General features: G+C 39.0%; 1 protein-coding gene across 2 annotated transcripts; it reads right to left on the bottom strand.

The window, feature by feature from the left end:
* Nucleotides 1-2261: 2261 nt before the first annotated feature.
* On the bottom strand, nucleotides 2262-16739 carry LOC103713330. 2 transcript variants are annotated; one of them, XM_008800218.4, is made up of 5 exons: nucleotides 15686-16738; nucleotides 6399-7074; nucleotides 3899-5333; nucleotides 3702-3791; nucleotides 2262-2937 (listed from the first exon to the last, which is right to left on the bottom strand). In XM_008800218.4, exons 1-5 carry the CDS (start codon nucleotides 16371-16373, stop codon nucleotides 2326-2328), a joined length of 3501 nt encoding a protein of 1166 aa, XP_008798440.2. In that variant the 5' UTR covers nucleotides 16374-16738; the 3' UTR covers nucleotides 2262-2325. The 2 variants fall into 2 exon arrangements, 1 of the variants encoding a protein (XP_008798440.2); XR_005511367.1 differs by having other exon boundaries at nucleotides 2718-2937; nucleotides 3888-5333; nucleotides 15686-16739.
* Nucleotides 16740-19972: the final 3233 nt, after the last annotated feature.

Below are 19972 nucleotides of genomic sequence, written 5' to 3' on the forward strand. Positions count from 1 at the left end.
CTTTTTACCACATATTAAAAAAAAAAAAAAGAGATTATGAAAACACCCTCTAACAATGGCTCATTGACACTTAAATCTCAAATGTTTAAAAAATATTAATTAGCTATCAAAACTTCAAATTTGTTGCAATATGGCCCGGTCATCCATCTCCATTACAAAATGTCATCACACGAGGGTCACCTAAGAACTAAATTTTTATAAGATTTTAGAAATACCCTTCCCACTAACTTAGCAAGCAGCTCATATTTTTGCATGAATTGAAAGGGAGCACTTTGACATTTATGCAGATGGATGAACGACAGAAGATGGAATGCTTTGAGAGCTATGCAGGTGAATGAATGATAGAGAATGCAACACTTTGAGATCGGTGTAGGAGAATGGATGATGGAGAATGAAGCATTTTGAGATATATGTAGGCGGATGGATCATAAAGAATAGAGCACTTTAAGATCTGTGCGGACGAATGGATGATATAGGATATAGTACTTTGAGATTTGTGCAAGCAGAAAAATACAGAGGCTGGAGTGCTTTGAGATCTATGCAGATAGATGAAAGAGGATGAAATGCTTTGAGATCTGTATAAGTGGACGAATAATAAAGGATGGAGCACTTGGAGATCTATGTAGGCGCATGGATGATAGAAGATCGAGGGCTTTGAGATCCAAGCAAGTAGACGAATAATAGAGGATGGAGTGCTTTGAGATCTATACATCTAGATGAATAACAAAGAGCAGAGTACTTTGAGATCAATGCAAGTGAATAGATAATAAAGGATGGATGGCTTTGAGATTTGTGCAAGCACATGAATGATAGAGAATGTAGTGCTTTAAGATCTATGTAGGTGAATAGAAAATAGATGGAACGCCTTGAGATTTATACAGGTGAAAGAATGATAAACGATGAAGTATTTTGAGACATATGTAGGTGGATGGATTATAGACAAATGAATGATAGCGGACCGAGCACTTTAAAATCTATACAAGCAGATGGATGATAGAGAATAGAGTGCTTTGAGATCTATGCAAGTAGATAGTTAAGATGATAGAGCATTTTGAGAGCTATGTAGATAGATGGATGGTAGAGAATGAAGTGCTTTAAGATTTATGTAGGCGGATAAATGACAAAGAATAAAATACTTTAAGATCTGCACAAATGAATGGATAATAGAGGATGGAGTGCTTTAATATTTGTGCAAGTAAATGATGACAAACAGAGCCTTTTGAGATTGTGCAGGTGAATAAATGATAGAGGATGAAGGCACTTTGAGATTTGTCCAAATGGATGGATGATAGAGGATGGAATGCTTTGAAACCTATGTATATGGATGGATGATAGAGAATAGAGCACCTTAAGATCTATGCAGATGAATAAATGGTAAAAGATGGAGTGCTTTAATAGTTGTGCAAGTAGATGAATCGTAGAAGATGAGATCACATGAAAGCCATGATCCAGTCTCTCTAAACAAGGGTGTTTTTGTCCTTTTCTCACTCTACTAATAAAATCAAGATCCAAGTAGATGGTTGGACTATATTGCAACAAAAACAAAATTTTGATAGCTAATTGAAACTTATTAAACTTTTAAAGTCTAAGTGTTAATGACCAAACTTGAACGGATATCTCTGTAATTTTTTCTATTTTTAATATAAAATAAGTTAAGAAATACGGAAACCTCTAATTTTGGACTATTTCTTTTAGTAAAACAAAACTGGCCCCTACGATTATAATATAGAACTACATCTGAAGTAAAATAATAGAATTCTCGCCTTGCGTATCTCTTGCTGCATACTCTTTCCATCTTCCTCAACCAGCCAAGTTCCCGAGCTGAAATCAGAAACAGGAAAAAGAATATTATAGGATCTTCAAAATGTACACAAAAGGCAAAATCACACAAAGGGAAAGGATTACAAAATGTGCAATAAAAGAGTGGAGAATTTCTTACAAACTTGAGAAGCTAAGTCAGTGCTTCAAACTTCACACTCATACTGATTAGCTTCAGCCGTGTTGCTTTCTTCCCGGTAAGTCATGCAATTGGGACTAACGAAATGGTCGGTCAAGGTCAAATTGACAGGGCAGCCAAAACAGCAATGATACAGAAAACAGGAAAAACTATGGGAAAAGCAACTCGCTGTGCAATGCCGTGCCGACAACAGAACGAGGGAAAGCAAAACGACGAATATTATTTAATGATAACTTTTATGGAAATATAAAAATAATATAATGAACTAAAAGAAGGCATGCAGAAAAGAGCAGAGGACAGGCACATCAAAAACAGGCATAAAAGGGCCCCTGACCCTGATGGCATTAGAAAACCAAATAGAAAATGTTTCAATGTGTACTTTCAGAAGAATCATGTATCCGACTTAAATTTACCCTACATTCTGCCTTTAAAACCTTACAAGCCTGAGAACCATTGGCAAACGCAGCATCAGAAACAAAATCAGATTGCTGCTCCTTGGCATCAGTAATTATGTTCTTTGCTGCTTCCATGTCACTAGCAGAACTAGCACCACAGGCATCAGTAACCGTGTTCTTCACCTCTTCCACCTTACTAGCAGAATTGGCACCAACAGCATCAGTGGTGGTTGTGTTCTCCGCTTCTTCCACGGTACTAGCAGAAATGGAAACATCAGCATTTGTAGCCGTGCTTTTTGCTTCTTCCATATTACTCGCAGAATTGGCAACATCTGCATTTGTGGCTGTGCTTTTTGCTTCTTCCATATTCTTCGGGGAATTGGCAACATCAGCATCAACAGTCGTGTCTTTTCCCTCATTTGCTGAAGCCATGTTTTCCGAGGATGTCTGCTCACCAACTTCCAATACTTTCCCCTCATCTGAAGCTTGCTGACACTCTTTCTTCTCTTCTGAACGGGCAGCTGGTGATGCAAGATAGGTCACATTCGATCCTTCATTCTGCTTCTTATACAGCAACATGGCTCTCTGCAACAATAGAATCAACAAAAGAAATAAATAATCTAACAGAGATCAATTTATATTTTCCTCAAATTAATATGCCCAACATATTGTTTTGAATGGAATACTTCATAGCTTTTAAAGTAAATCAAACAGGCAGTCTACTGCATGAAATAACAAACCAAGACCTTTCTTTTTGTCAACGGACCACCATAAAAGTTCCTAATAGGCTGCAAATGGGTTGGATCTAGCTGTGGGGAACCCCAAAAAGTGGGTCATGAATTCAGAAAAGGATAATTGAACAAACGGTACCCATTTACATATCCCCAAAACCTGGATCATGAATTCAGAAAAAGGTTAAGAATACCAGCATATCATGTCATGCTGGCAAAGGTCCAAACTCCAAAGATTTAAAAAATCAAAGATAATCAGTCTACAGAATTCTTGTTTGGCAACTAGATCTAAATCTCATTTGGCTTTGAACAAGGTAAATCTTAACAAAGGAATTGCTTTCTAAATGCTCAAATGTGTTTAAGACATTATTATTAAAAGCCTACAATTCCGTGATATCAATACGTGGAGCACATAAGCTCAAAATCTGCATGCATCTAGCTGGCAAATAAGGCTCGCATATAAAGGAACACCAAGAAAATAATAACAATGACAAAAAGATCATGTCATGCATAAGATTGATTCGAACATGCCTATATTTATTTGAACTGCAAATGCTAAATATTAGTAGATATATGCTTAAGTTTAGCACAAATTCTCAACTTTAAACATTACTATACCTGAAAAATAGCATCTCTTGTTGCGGGAAAGAGTGAGTTCAAGAGGCGACTTGCGCCTTGTCTTCTCACTTTAATATCTTCTTTATTATCCTGCAACAGATGATATATGCCATCATAACAGGAAAGAGACATGATACATTGTAAAACAAAATATGAGAATGATTTTGTTTCAAGCAACATACATACATATTCAGTACCTGGGAGTATTCATGCTTAGATTTATTGCAAGCATAAGTCATGTCCAGTTTCCCCAATAGGGGCATGCACTTCTTGTACAACTCTGAATCAGCAAGATCAAGCGAGATGTCAATCCTTGACAGGTACTTGGCACAAAAATTGGCATTACTGTCGCCTGGTGTTTCAGAAGACTCAGCTATCTTTCTCTGTAGAGTTTTTGGAGGACTTTCAACAGCATTTTTTGATGAAGGTGTATCACTAAATCTCTTTGCATCAATACCTTCAGATGACATAGGTTCTGACTGGGCCCCTTCACCACAGGACTGCTGGCCAGGTTGCCCAACCCAAGCTTCGTCTGCAAGAACACGTGTTGAATGTTCCGGTTCCTTCTGAAGTACAGGAAAATCTGCATTCATGCTACCATTTTGTCCCTTCCACATATCAGCATTCATCTCCCAACCTCTGCTGCCTACAGCATGCCTATTCTGATCCCATTCTGGCCTCCCATATATACGGGATTCATCGCCAAATACACCGTTACTACCACCCCATACTTGCAAGTGAGGAGGGCATGATTCACCAACTGGATTGTGCCAACCAAATGTGCGGCCATGGCCAGTAAACCTGTCAGATGCTTCTTGTAGGTGATAGGAAATCCCAGTGTGGCTCAAATCCATTGGCGGTCTAAGGCCAAACAAGGGAGGACCAGGAAACTGCTGCATAGCCGGGTGAAATCCAGCTGGAGCTGGACCATGTTGGAGGGGCATGAACCCATTTGCTAAAGGAGAAGGCCAGGCCGGGCCACTTCTCCAAGCATTTCCATGACCTCTTCCCAAACTGACATCACTGCTCTTCCTCTGACGGTTATAGAGTTTACGATCACCAACCTGGACTCTATTGTCATCTTCATACAAGCCCAAAACTGAAGGACCATCAAACCCAAGCCTGACAGGCGGGGGAGGGGGAAGGTGATTAGGTGAACTGCCGGAGAAGTGACCAGCTCGGTTAGATGATGAAATACCAGGAGTGGGCTCCCTGTTACAAAACTCCATTTGAGATCGGTCATCCAGAATCGGTCTCTCCAGAGGCAATTCTCTTTCTCGATCTCCATCCTTGGAACGGCTGTGCTTTTGTCCTACTTCAGCATCAAGACTACATCTGGCACTGGTTCTATCTGGAAACCGTCTCTCACTAGTAGATGGAGATTTGTCTTTTAACTTATTCAGTGAAGTATAAGCATCAGATCTTGGGGTCCTATCATACTGAGAATAAGCAGCAGCTTCCATCAAATGGATGTGATCCCTTGGTTTAGACTTATCAGTTGATCGAGACTCAGAAACTCGCTGACGATCTCTAACAGCAGTTGCACGATCTCCTGAAGCAGCAGCACTAGGGCGAATTCTCTCTTCGGATGGTGATTCTCTGAATTTAGAATCTGCTTGCTTTGAGCTATGCCTGAAATTAGAATAGATATACAAAAATAAATAATATATTATCAAGCGATTTCAAATGTACATTTAGAGATACAACTATGCACTGACCAATATGAATAACATGTATCACATATTATCAGCTCCCAGAGAAATCACACTTTGAAATGCAATTACCTGACAGACAATATCAGGCAATCTTAACAATAAATCGATGGAATTAAAATGGTAACTGACCTCAAGAATATATCTAAATGGACATGAAATAAATATATAAAGTGGAATAATAAAAAGAAAGAAACTGTAAGAGAAACTTATAAATTAGGGATATCTACGAGAACTGATTTTTCATGGACAGGTCCTGACCACCAAGGAAATTCAAAAAATACAAGCACTTTTCCACCAGTCTTGACAAGGTTGATGGCCAAAACATGAGCAACCGATCACTATAAGTGAGGGGCACCACACCATCAGTACATGACCCATATATATCTACTGAAAATATATAGATAATTCCATTAGTTTACCATCATGCGGACCATGAAGCTGCTGGCATTTTTGTGCATGCTTACATAAACAGATCCATATAAAAACAGAATAATGACATAACCTTCACAAACATTTTTGAAAATATGACAATTTCTCAAAATGTAGTTCCTGAGATCCGGATTCCATATCTTTACAATGTCACCATAAAAAACTCTCAAATTGCAGCATACTTCTAAATGGAAAAGAGCCATTAATATTGAATTAAATATTTCTCGAGACCTATACTCCAGGTCAGGAGCAGTATATAGTCCATACTCCATACTTACAATTTTCTACAATATCATACACCAGTTACATATTTTTTTTTGATAACAATGAAATGGAAGTAATCTATCCAATAGCAACAGTGTAAAAATAAATAAAAAAGGCGCTGGCCATAAAAGAGGGCAAGACGTTATCAGAAAATGTGATTGATTATCTTATTAATTCAAACAATTGATATGGGCCAAGGGAAGATTATAGTTAATTACCTTCCATGGAAACTACTACAAATACAAAGAAATTTAGGAGAAGGGATGAAAATGAGAGAGAACAAAATTACCTGCTATGATCTTTGACAGCATAAGCACTGGAGCTGGCAGAGCTCTTTGGTCTGTTATTGTTTGGACTAGAATCGACCTTGTCTGAGTGTTGATGCTCTGTCCTAGATCTATCGGTATGGGCATATATTTTAGTAGTACTGGATAAAACTTTCCCCCCATCTTCACATGGCTCCTTTGCACCACGAGTCTTTGAATCACCATGATCCTCATACCCCTCAGAGAACCTTTTCCTTCCCCTGTTATCTTTAAGCTTGGTGCCATGATCTTCAAAACACGGGATGCCATCATGATCACTGTCCTGAAGCTTATTTTTTTTATAATGACTCTCGGAGGGCTTGTTTTCATCTCTATAATGCTTATTGTCAGTCCTGTCACCAACATGATCCTGAGACAAGCGCTCATCTCGGCGCTTGTCATCCCAGTGTTTTCGGTCCCTGTGGACATTATCCCTGTATTTATCTCTATACTTTCCATCTTCATGCCTTTCATCCTTGTAGCTTATATTTTTAGTATGGTCATCTCTAGAATATAGTCTCGTATCGCTCCTATCATCACTGTCTCTGCCATCACCTAACCATTTATCTTTATCTTCAGAGTTATCTCTCCACCTCCTAACACGTTTCTCAAGCTCTTTTTCAAAATCAGGATTGTGCAAGTCATGTTGTATTTGCCATTCTGTTAAACCATACAGAAGGAAGATACTCATTAAACCTAAAAACTACTCGATAACGGGATGCATTATACATGAATAGCAAATTACAATAAAAAATGTATGAAGAAAATTTATGGCATGTAACATAGTACATTTATTGCAGGCATTATCTAGCAGAAAAATTACAAATAAGTGAAACCATAGTCATCACCTCCTAGCATCATCCCATCTATTAGTCACCACTCAGTGATTAAGAGATAGGAAATATAACAAAAGAAAACCATTTAATGATTTATGATAAACGAACCCATACAACTCTAGTAATAGACAAGTCATTGATCGAGCTCACAATAATCAGTCCAGATAACTTTATCTTGACGGAGTGCTTGTAACCACTAATATTGACATGTTAGAGCAATGGAAGAACAGAACTAAAAGGGCAATGAACTTGTTATTGTAAAAGCAATCTCATGACAAAACAACAGCATCCCAATGAAACTTGCTACATGCTTGGAGAATTATGAAGCAGCCATGTGATCCCTTGTAAATAGTCCAAACAGTATATCTAGAGACGAGAAGATTGAATTTCTTAAGATTACATGTTAAATAGAGAGAAAATATGACGTAAGCATCAGTAACGGCCACAAATTGAAAAATGTGCTTAGTTTTAGTCTTATGGTGGATGATTTTGTATATGATATTGAGTTTCATCACAAAGTAAACCGGCTTCCATGAACCTACCCAGACCTTCAAGGGCTTGAAGGGAAGAATAACAGGAAAGGTGACAAAGGAAAAGAAAAAACACAAACAACCAATAGTATTTCCAGGATGACACGAACGACAACAAATAACCCTTGTACCAACTAGTTTGAGCTGGGAAAAACATCCATCAACAATAATCAGAAAACAAGGTCAAATTATATTCGGAGTTTGAGTTACAAAATTTTGGTCCCCTGGCCTTTTTTTCAAGAAAAAGTATCAGACCCAAGGATGAAAGCGCTACCATCCATGATACATCCAGCATTATTATAAGGAACATATTCTAACCCCTATGTCCAATTTCGGTAACCAAGAAGGTTTGAAAAGGCTCTTAAGTAGATTGTATAGGCAAAATTATATGTACCAAGAGCCGGCTATAATGGTGCCTAGGCAATAATTATTTTGAATCATATTCTGTAACAATTACAGACTTTTACTTTAATTTAGTGCCTTTAGTTACATAGCTACAAGTTTTTCGAATTCAGATGTTCAGATTATATAAAGTCAAACTACTTGTTCTGAAATTTTCTTAAACATGAAAGCAAATATGGCCATTTACCTTAGTTTAGTGCCTTTAGTTACATAGCTAGAAGTTTCTCACATTGCATGTTCAGATTATGTAAAGTCAAACTGCCTGTTTTGGAATTTTCTTAAACATGCAAGCAAATATGGCTGTTTGCATAGGGTTATCTCCACAAATTTTGGACTAATATTTATAGTCACTTACCAAAAAGTATCCTATCATATATCCCTTAGTTCTATTGATCCTCTCACTTTCTTCTTCAATATCTAGCCATTTATGTAGAGCTAAGGCTAACTGTAGACATCCTGGATTCCAACCAATTTATTTCAAGTTTTCAACAATTTCTCATTTTCACTTTTCTTTAAATTCCCAACAGATCAGGAGAGGAACGGCACTCCAAACTTTTGGGATGCTCAAAGTGAATTAGAAAGTGCACAGATCCAAGAATAAAGACCTTATGCCATAACACATTAGTGGTTAACTTACCATAAACAACCAAGCACCCCATCTCCTATGCCCAATACCTAGGGAAGCACTTTAGAAAATTGTTTTAACTAGTACAAATAAGAAGGTAGTTGGCCTATATTTCCAATCTTTTTCATTTTTTTCTTAAAACAGACTCCAATGCGCATCTATGCTTTTGAATTCATAGCAACATGGAAATGCCTAGAAATCTAGAGACATACACAGTACACCAGGAATGGAGTTAGGAGTCCATTTCCTTTTTTCAAAGGTCTTTTTTGGCACTACTCATGAGTGAAAAGTTTAAGAAACCCAACTACCAAAGTAAAGAGACAATTAAAAATTATCCATCCTGCCACCTTAAGCCCTAAAACAAGTATCAAAACTATTCTCTTTCCACACATTATCCTTCCAAATTCCTTCTGCATAATAAAAAAAACTTCACACCTACAAGCCTCCAACATCATTTATTACACAGAATACCCCATGACAACTATATTTCCCTCTTGTGACTCAACCTTTTATCCCTCCACCAAAATACATTATTTGAGCTCCACAACCTAGTCGGTAGTCACTGGTGGAGCCTCCAGGGTTCCAAGCATGTGAAGTCAGCTATCTTAGAAAAGGGGCATAGAGCCTTCCAAATTAAGATCAAGCTGAAATAATTAAACTTTCATGAGACCATTAAACTAAAACATCAAATAGTACTAGATGTTACAAATCTCCATTTAGTGTATCATTCTTTCCAAAACTTGCCCTTCTCAAGGGATATCACAAGCACTCTTGCTTCACTTTATCAATGGCATTTTATTAGGTTATTTTTTGTAAATAAATCCATTCTCCAGAAATTATTTGGCATTCAAACATTCAAAAGCAATACAGGAGCTAACACTAGTGCACTGACTACTAATGGAAGCACTTAGATTCCCAACAACTGATCCTTCAGCTTTGCCTTTCAATCTTGATGCCTACACCTCAATCACTTCTATAATTTCTATTTTTTCTACAGATAATTTTTATTTATTAAATTAAATAATTTACAATCTTTAACCACCACAAGTCCTTTTTACACATAATGCTTCAATGGAAGTGTCAAAACACCCACTCAAAAACTTTTGCCGTGAAACTCTCAAAAAATTCCCGTGACATATCTCCAACAATCAAATGATAAAACAACAAGAGGAAAACCTTTAGCCCCAAAACTATTTTCACCTTTCATCTTACAAACATCCTCCTTCACCTCTGCTTCTTGCAAACTCATTGACAAGCTTAACTCCCCAATCCCACATAAAAAATATTGCCCTCTAAACTTGGTCTACACTCTTTTGCCCAATGGTAAAGGAAACAAATCAACTTATCACACTCTAAATATACATCAATCCATAAAATTTCTTATATTATTAGTCACCTTGTCAAGTATATGTATTTCATTTACTAAAGCCAAATTATTATCATCTCTATCTTCAATCAATTGCTTCGCTTCAGCTACTCAGTGTACTCCAATTTAAAAATTCTCTCCTTATCATCCTCCTAAATCACATTGGTCTTTTGAGTAAATTTCATGGATGCCCTCAAAATGCATATTCAGGCCATTATCAACCATATAGAGACCTCTTTTTCCCACAGCATAACCTTTCACACCATTCTCATCAATTGTTAATCTTTTACATAGTTTTATGGGCTTTTTGTCAACGAGAACAAAGCTCCCAATAACAATGTTGACAGAAAACCTTCCTCATGATCCTCCAACAACCCTCTGATCCATCTTTCAAACACCACATGTTCCAACCACAACCTATAAAAAGATAATCACACATGGACCAGTGAAGATTCGAGGGTTTGGAAGAGCAAAATTGAACTGAGACCTTTATTTTGTCACAAGAAACTTCTCAATATTTGGTGTTATCTAATTCCCAAGAACTACTATCTCCAAGTTGCAAAACCAAGCAGTCTATTAGCTTGATTTGATGGGCTTGAAACTATACCATGTTCTTTCTTTCACGTATTGATAGTTATACTAAAGTTTCTCTGATGCGGCAGAAATGTTCTGATCTCAGTTTTTTTTTTTTCTTTTTTTTTTTTTTTTTTTTTGGGGGGGGGGGGGGGTGTGGATACAGCCTTTCAAGCATTTGACCACAAACATGGCTCCATACATAAACATTTTCATCCTCGACTTTCATTCCCTAAAAGCACATTGCCTCTGGTCTAAATCTCGAGATAAATCATCTATGAATTGTTATACTATCAAGAACTTCCTACCAATCACATATTTCAACAAACAACCCCCCCCCCAAGTCAACCATGCCAGATCCTTCCTTTGCAAAAGCCTTTCTATATGTCATTTCAAAATCTTCAACACATCCCCTTAACTTAGTTATCTTGACCTAATATAATAATATGATTTTGAATATTAGCTGGTTCAAAGAAACTTAACTACTTGAAGCGAGAATGAGCATAGAAGCAGATTTTGGAGCAGATCTCTCTAAAGAAAATTATAAGAGAAAGTGCTCAGAGAGTAGGTAAGGAGTAACAAAACTATAAAATTAATTAAAAAATACATTCATACAGAAGAAAAATCTTAAATGTTTAAATTAAACCATTTGTAATCTATGCTTAAAAGTTTTCAGGTAAAAAAGTAACCATAATATACTACAAGGTAAAATGTTTTAGGTCAAGGATGGATAAACCTAACAAGATACACAAGGGAAGAAAATGAAAAAGTATTGCCTTTGCATGTAAAATATATCCTCGAATTTGATTTCATTTCTCTAAGCAATTGTCTGGTCAGCTGAGTTTCTTGCAAAATCTCATAAAGGTAGAGCATGTAAGCCATCCTTGCACAAGATTTTCACTGAGACTAGAATTTTCGCGCGGGGCGGGGGGGGGGGGGGGGGGTTCTCTTTTCTTCTGAAGTGCGTGTATGTGTCGGGGGTGTTCATCATATATAAATCTCCATCGACCCTGCATATCTAGGTTAGGAGTGATGTTTACAACTGATTAAACCCACACCAAACTAGACCCAAAATCTAGTCCTAAGAATTGGGTGAAGGTCCCAAACACTTGTCAAGATCCTATCATCCACGATTGAGATCATATGACCAAATCAAATTGGCCCTCAATGGTCTGGATCAGATCCTTGGATTGAGATTATTATGGATCATAAGATAGAGATTTGGATGGTGGATCATACAATTCTTTGCATGGTAACATCCAGATCCAGGTCACAATTCTACAAACTAAAGTTATTTGTATATTCATCAATCTTTTAATATCAATTAATTTCTGACTTCTATACTGGCCAATACATCATTCATAAACTTTCAAAACATCAAATAAGAGATCTCCTTTAAAATTTCAAATTTTAAGAGTAAAGAAAAAATAGATATGGTTGTCTTGGAACCAATTTAAAATTTTGATTTCTTCTTCAATTTTTTACCTCGGAGGAGAATTGAGTTCACTAAAGCTATATACATTTTAAGGTCAGTAACTCAGATTAAGATATTCTGCCGATTTATAACATTCATTTTTGGGACATGATATTTATGACCTTATGGTTGTCTGAAACATTTTATGACCAAAACCGTGCTTTCTAAGACATTGTTTGGTTAAATGACAATTTAGATGTCCTCCTTACCTTTCATGCAGTTGCAACCTTTTTTTAATATTTACAATAAATCCGAAAGAACCTTATAGTTTGCATCCCCCAGATGATTCAATCCCAATCGACTAATCTACGATTTACAATACAAGTTCGATCTTAACAATATTGTTCCCAAATGTAGACCAAAATCTCCAACCGAATTTGCTATTAGTTTGCATCAATAGCCAAATCCAACCCAATACTTGTCAAGAGAATGATGAGAAAGGCACCCGCAATAAGTTCGACAATCTAGTCTAGCCAGACTTCATAGCCCTATCTTGACCAGCCCACTAGGAGAATAGGTCTACTTTTAGGCCAACTAGTAGACATAGTTGACATGACCTAAACAATTTATCCTATAAAGCATCAGACCTCTAGCATTGTGTGCACTTCTCCAGTAACCACAATTCATTACCCATCAAAAGTTTAACCACCCCTTCTCTCCCAACTGCTCTTGGAATAAACCTCATTAATAAAACTAACTAATAAAAACACTAGAGCTCAAACTTACACCAAAATTTCCACCAACATAGAAATTCCGATAAGTCCGATATGGCCCATTGAAGGAAAGAGTGAGCGAGAGAGAGAGAGAGAGAGGGGGGGGCATATTGAGCATAAATTAGGGGTAATGGGAGAGAGAGCACATACATATGCAAGAGGGAGAGAGTAGGAGAGGGTTGCTTCCCTATCATTGCTAGAAGAGAAAGAAAAAGGAAGAGAGTGATGCCACTTCTCCCTACTTGGCAATGCTGCCAAAGGTGTAGGGAATGCTGCTGACTAGCTTGCTGGCAGGTGTCTCAATCAATACATACAATCAGGCTCGACCATCCATCATGATCTGTCCCTTCTTCTCTCCCTCTCTCTCAGACTTCTCTGGCTGTTCTTATTTTAGATTTTGACTTGTTGCTTTGTTGCGGGTCTTTGACACCCCCCCCCTCCCTCTTCTTTCTTACCAAAAACAAAAGGGGAACGGAGAGAAGTGACATGATGCAAACCCGAATATGTTCTGGAGAGGGTTTGGAACTTTGGATATTCTAGTTGCTAGAATGCCTGAATTGCCCTCAAAGTTTCAAGGAAAGAGCCAATTATATCGTTCTGCATCCCACTATCACAAATCTGCTTTTAGAAATAAAAAAGATTATGTAGCCAGCAGCTGCCATAAAAAAGCAATAGCAAGATAACACATCAACCTGCAACTTTGTGTGGGACCTTTGTGTAACTAAATTGTTAACAAAGTAAGTCTCGCAACAAAAGTTTTTGGAATACAAAAATTTGAAACAGACTATTTGAAATACAAAAAGTAAAACAAAATAGTCTCTTCCAATCAATATTGTATTTTAATAAATACCCCACTTAAAATTTTATAATTTATAATATTATAAAAAAATAAATGATCTTATTTTTTTAAAAAAAATACTATGTATCCCTGTATCATTTTTTTTTCATTTTGCCAAGATACACACCCAAATCCAATTCCCATGACCACTTCAATGTAACACTGACTCCCAATACAATAGATTCTTACAATTGCCTTGATGCCCACCCCCAAATCACACCTCACTAGGCATACATATTAGTTGAAAAGAAAAGCTACAAATGATTATGTAGTCTCCAAAGAAAATAATTGGTAAAAATATCTCTAGCAACATGCTAAATGCAAAACCTTTGAATAAATTTTAACATGATGATGATCGCCCAGATCTCAAACTCATATTCAAAGATAAGTCCGTTAAAACGCTCAACTACTTACCCAACCAACATAGACGTTAACTTTTGAAAAATAAGTTGATGAGCATATGCAACCTTTATACCACATCTACCAAACAAGATGCTCACATCATTGAAATTTGTCAAAAGCTCACATGAGAAGGTCCCCAAAGTCATATCCCAAGTTTTATTTTCTCCAACAAGGGTTTTGACTATAATGCTTAAAAAACCAACCAAACTGTCAAGTTGGTATTTGATGGCTTCAATCCACCAAGAACAGAATAAATTCTAGAAGACACCCAATATATCAAAATACTTCCAATGCTCCTTTGTCCTTCCCTAATCAAATGCGCCTGTCCCTTTTATTTCTTATCAGGACCGCCCTTCACATAAATCACACAAGTTTTAAGCATCTTAATTAGTTTTTTTGGAAAAACCTCCTATATTGGTGCCTTAACATTAATAAATTAGTCCTTAATTCTAATCCTCCTAGTTTTGCATGCACTTTTAATTCTAAATATCAATAGTCTTCAACTTCCACACATCTTAGAGGCGCAACTCCATGTCAACCACCAAGATATGATGCCATCAAAAGCACCCTTTTCTATTTCCATCCTTCCCAAAATAGACAGAAAAAAAAGGAATCTGATTTGGGATATTTCCCATGAACTCAAACTACATCTGAAAGCCCTATATTTCCTTCATGAATTATATATAGAGCTCCACAGCCTCACCAACAAGCACACAACATGTGTAAACAAAGCCCTCCAATGGTTACTTATAGTTGGCCACTTGGCCCAATCTAAAAGAAGCGTAAAAGAGACAATGAATTGCAATATATGTACCAACATAATAAAGAGCACAGCCTGCATTTACAGCCAAGAAATATCTCGTCAACATGCCCGAAACCAATAACACATCCTGATGCCTAACATATCAGAACAGAAACAAAGGCAAGAAACCTCCATTGCATGCAAGGATGACTTCAATGCACCCTCAGATTTGAGTATTTGACTTTTCTGACAACAAACAGTGATATTGTGCTTATATTTTTCACTTTACCTTTTCTGCCAACCTGTAAAAGCACAATGTATCATTTATATGAATGTCAACAAGAAAAAGTTGCTGCCACAGGGATGACTATTATGAATCTCAGATCTAACAACAACAATTCAAGAATCAGTTTTTGTCATATCTTAAGCTTATAGAAAGTACATTCATAACAAAATGATACATCTGGCACAACATGTTATAGTTAAATTATCTGAAACTGTTCAATTAGATTAAATTGGTGTCAAATGTCTAGACTATGCTGTAAAGAACAAAACAATGTAAGTAAATGTGCCAAGCCTACACAAATGTGTGCATAGCATATTTGATTTGTCAATGACTTTTTGTCAGCAGCTCTGCACAAAAAACATCATGACATATCTATGATCAACCAAGTATAACCAATGCCATAAGGAACAGATGACAATAGATAATCAACCACAATCATATTGACAACAACAACAACAAAGACTAAAGGTATCAGGTACCTTACCACTATTTTCTATATCCTTCTTTGTTGCGTGTTCTTCTTCAGGACTTCTTGTTTTAGTGCTATACCTTCTACTCACATCATCAGACCTGGCATGCTTGGAATCTTGGGTCTTCTTATCCCTGTCAGATGCCCGCTCTCTGTCCCTGTCCTTTGTCTCCTTATATTGACTATCACTCTCTCTCCGGCTCGAGTCCCTCTCCAACCTCCGCTTTGCCGAAGCAACCTTACCTCCACTCTCCTCATTCCTCTCACTTGAGCCCTCACACCTTCGGCTCGACCTGCTCTTTGAATCAGAAGCCGAAAGCTTTGACTTGGAGCTCTTATCCAAGTCTACAGGTCCAAATTCCTCCCCTTTGGACTTCTTATCAGCCACAAGATCATCCTCCCCTGCCCCATTCCACCGATCAGCCACTGCCACGTCCTCAGTCCGTTCTTTCCTTTTCCTTCCATGCTCCCTAGTAATATCACCGTTGCTGGAACCAATCAAATCTTTCCCCTGAGGCAAATTTGTGGATTTCCGCCTCTCCGGCTCCAGATCTCTAGAAACCCTAGCTAACGCAGTGGCAGCAGGCTCTTCCTCCCTCAGCTGCCTCTCCCTCGAGTTCCCATCCTCCTCGGAGTCGGACCGATCCCTCTCGTCCCTGTGCTTGTGAGACCTGTGGGATCTGTGCCGAGAGCTCCGCGGCATCTCCAAGAAACCCTCAAAACCCTAATTCCACAAATCAAGAATCAAAAAGAAAGAAAGAAAGAAAGAAAGAAACACTCCCACAAGCCAGCTAAATCCCTTCAAGAAACCGCCGGCCCACCGATCTCCGCCTCAAATCGATGGATCCGTCGGAAAACTTCGAAATCTAAAGCAGAAGCCGCAGCGGCAAGCGATCCACGGACAGCTAAAACTGGGGGCGAGAACGTAGAAAAGGGAAGCGAGTCCTTCTCCGGAGCGGGGCGGACATCAATCGGAGAAGCGAATATCGGGCAGAGAGAGGGGAGGAGGAGGCGGCGGAGAAGGCGAAAAGAGGGGGGAGGGGGTTCGGTTAATTAAGAGGACAATTTGGAACGATGCAATGCGAGAGGGGGGTGGTTCTATATACACCCCCCCTATTGCTCAGGACACCCCCCAAAAATTAAAAAAAAATTAAATACTCTCTACACCCCCCCATTTGCTAAGGACACCCCTAAAAAATTAAAAATTCCTAAATTACCCCCCACCCTCCCCACCCCCTCATCTAAATTGCTCTCTACACCCCCCAAACCCCCCCCACCCCGCTCTTCCCCTCCAAAACACCTCGCCAACGCCCAAAACCCCCCCGTTCCCCCTTCTCCCTCTCGTCGCCGGCATTCTTCCGATCTCCGACCACCTGGCCGGCTTCTCCCGGAACCACCTCGCCGGCTTCTCCCGAAATTTTTTTTTTCACGGTTCGTGCTCCGTTCGGCACTGGATCGCCGAACAAAAGGCTTCTGTTCGGCTGAACAGTGCCGGACAGAAGCCTTCTGTTCGGCACTGGATCGCCGAACAGATGTGCAGCCGAACAGATCTGTTCGGTTGAGGGTTGCCGAACAGAAGGCTTCTGTTCGGCACTGTTCAGCCGAACAGAAGCCTTTTGTTCGACGATCCAGTGCCGAACGGAGCACGAACCGTGAAAAAAAAAAAATTCGGGAGAAGCCGGCAAGGTGGTTCCGGGAGAAGCCGGCGAGGTGGTCGGAGATCGGGAGAATGCCGGCGACGAGAGGGAGAAGGGGGAACGGGGGAGGAGGAGTTTAAGGGGGGTTTGAGGGGTGTTTTTTTTTTTTCTTTTCAAAACGAAACGGAGGAGGAGGAGGGGGGTGTATGAGAAAATTTCAAGGGCAATATGGTAATTACACTAAAGGTTAGTTTGGGTATTTTCTTTTTGGTTTTTGGGGGGTGTCCTGAGCAATAGGGGGGGTGTATATAGAACTACCCGCGAGAGGGGACGATGGATCTGAGCACGGCGGCCCCCCTTTTCTCGGACGAAGATGCCCTCATCAATTTACCTAATTACCGCAAGCACGGTGCGCGCGTTCGAGCTTTCCGTTCTCGAAACAATGCTCGTCGGACATTTTGATGCCCAACGGTCAACAGAACGATCTGTCGCACATCTTTCATTTTTCGTGCGTATCTTGAGGCATGATCTGCGGACTATAACGCGTCGGATACTAAAATGTCCGACTTACTTTGGATGTACGATCAGACTAAGGGGCAGAGTGGGAGGCGGAGGCTTTTTCATCGTGTCGGGGTGGTCGGGTGTGCGGGTGGATCGCGAGGACATCTGATCCGAACGGGTGAAAGGTTACAAAGGCCTTCGGTGACCTTTTCACTGGGCTCGTACGTGTCAGGGCTAAAATGTCTCGATAAAGAGGATGAAGAAGATATGCTCCTATAGGTGAATCATTATTAGACTGCGTCCTGCCATAGTGCCATGGAGATATCCACGTTGGATTGCATAGGATTTGGTGTAGGCTCCCGCGGGTGGTCGTCTCATGAGAGCTACGAGGAGTGCCATGCGAAATGATAAAGAGCCATAGCGAGGTAGAGCTTCCCGTGCGCACCCTTTTCAAAGCGGCTAAGTCCATGAGTTCACGATAGATAGTCCCAAAAGGGAGTAACACCATCAAGATATTAAATGTTGAGCAAAGCAACTATGTAATATGAGTAAGGGCCAAATACCAGACTACCACCGGGGATACCAACCAATGGAAACATAATAGAGCCCTATGACACCTATTAACTAGGAGTGAACGTGGACAGGATGATATCAATCCGAATTTATTTTTGTATCCTAATCTATTTAGATATGAATATAGATACAGATAGACAATTATCCATATCTGATTCTAACTAATATCTGAATCTATCTCCATATCCATAAAAAAAAATGCATATAGATATGGATAGACAACTATCCAATCCATATCTGAATATCAAATTTTATTTATAATCTAATTTGATTTGATATAATGCTCATAAATTTTTAAATATATATATATATAACCACATTAATAGGCTAGCATTTACTTAGTAATATCTTTGATTATGTGGTTATAAAATTTAATTATCTGACTTATATTCCTATCTATATCCATATTTTTAGTATTCAATTTGTATCTACATTCATTTAAAATAAATATGTATGTGATTTTTTTGCATGCGACTAATATTCATCTTCATATATATATATATTCGTCAAACAAAACAAATATGGATATGTATATATTGGCCTATAATCGTATCCAATCTGATTTCAGCATTACCATTAACCATTGCATGAGCACGCACAAACATGACAATCTAGCTGACTCAATTGGCTCGATGGTTGGGAGTGGACAGAATTGGGAGGTTAAAGAAAGCGCTCCAACCACCGAGATGGTAGCACAATTAAAACAGAGTTTTGTTTTCAACGGAGTGACCCAATTCCGAAACGCGTGAGCATCGATTAAATATGGGGACCGAATGCCCCCCGCATGACTTGTCCGTTGGGAGCGCTACTGGTCCTCTGGTACTGAGATGGTACTGGGGGACTTACTCACACGTGGGGTAACCCATGGGTAGGAAAGGGTATGAGAAACTTTCTACCTGTATGGAACATTTTTTGATAGAAGAGAGGCCCAGTAGAGGCTGCTATACGGATGAGGCTCTTCACCCCCCCTTCCTTTTTCTTTTTTTTTACCAAAAAAAAGAAAAGAAAAGAAAGCGCTCCACAAGGTAGACATCCCAAGAGATTGTAGGATATCGCAATCGTCCGAACCAATTGGAGATACTTCATTGTATCATGTTGCACCAATAGCTGCTTTTATCTTTGCAACAGCCAATGCATGTGCCATCATCCGTCGTTGAATGGAGCAATCCCTGTATGGCTGACTATTAGCTATTGTGGGGTCCGAGTCTAGCCCCTCATCAAATTTAGCCTCTAGGTCATGCGACCAATCTACTTGACCCAAAGCTGCGGCCAATCCCAGAAGGTCGGCCTTCAGCGTCATATGCTGAACCAATGGTGTTGCTAAATGGCATGTTATACCAAGCCCATGGCTTTGACTGTGATCCAAATTTATGACGCTGACAATCTTCTGTTCCCAAAGCAACCTACATTGGTTGCCATGTCCCATGGTAGGGCTCGAGGGTTGATCGTGAGATCATCCTTTAAGAACCTCTCAAGGGCAGGGCTGGAAGTGGGCTGGGCCATGCCCTACCTAAACTTAGCCCGATTTTTTTTTTGAGCTTTAAGCTAGCCTTAGGCTTGAAATTTTTTGGATAATCCGGGCCTGAGCTCG

The sequence above is a fragment of the Phoenix dactylifera genome, chromosome 4 (assembly GCF_009389715.1).
Source record: "Phoenix dactylifera cultivar Barhee BC4 chromosome 4, palm_55x_up_171113_PBpolish2nd_filt_p, whole genome shotgun sequence".
NCBI classification, from domain to species: Eukaryota; Viridiplantae; Streptophyta; class Magnoliopsida; order Arecales; family Arecaceae; genus Phoenix; species Phoenix dactylifera.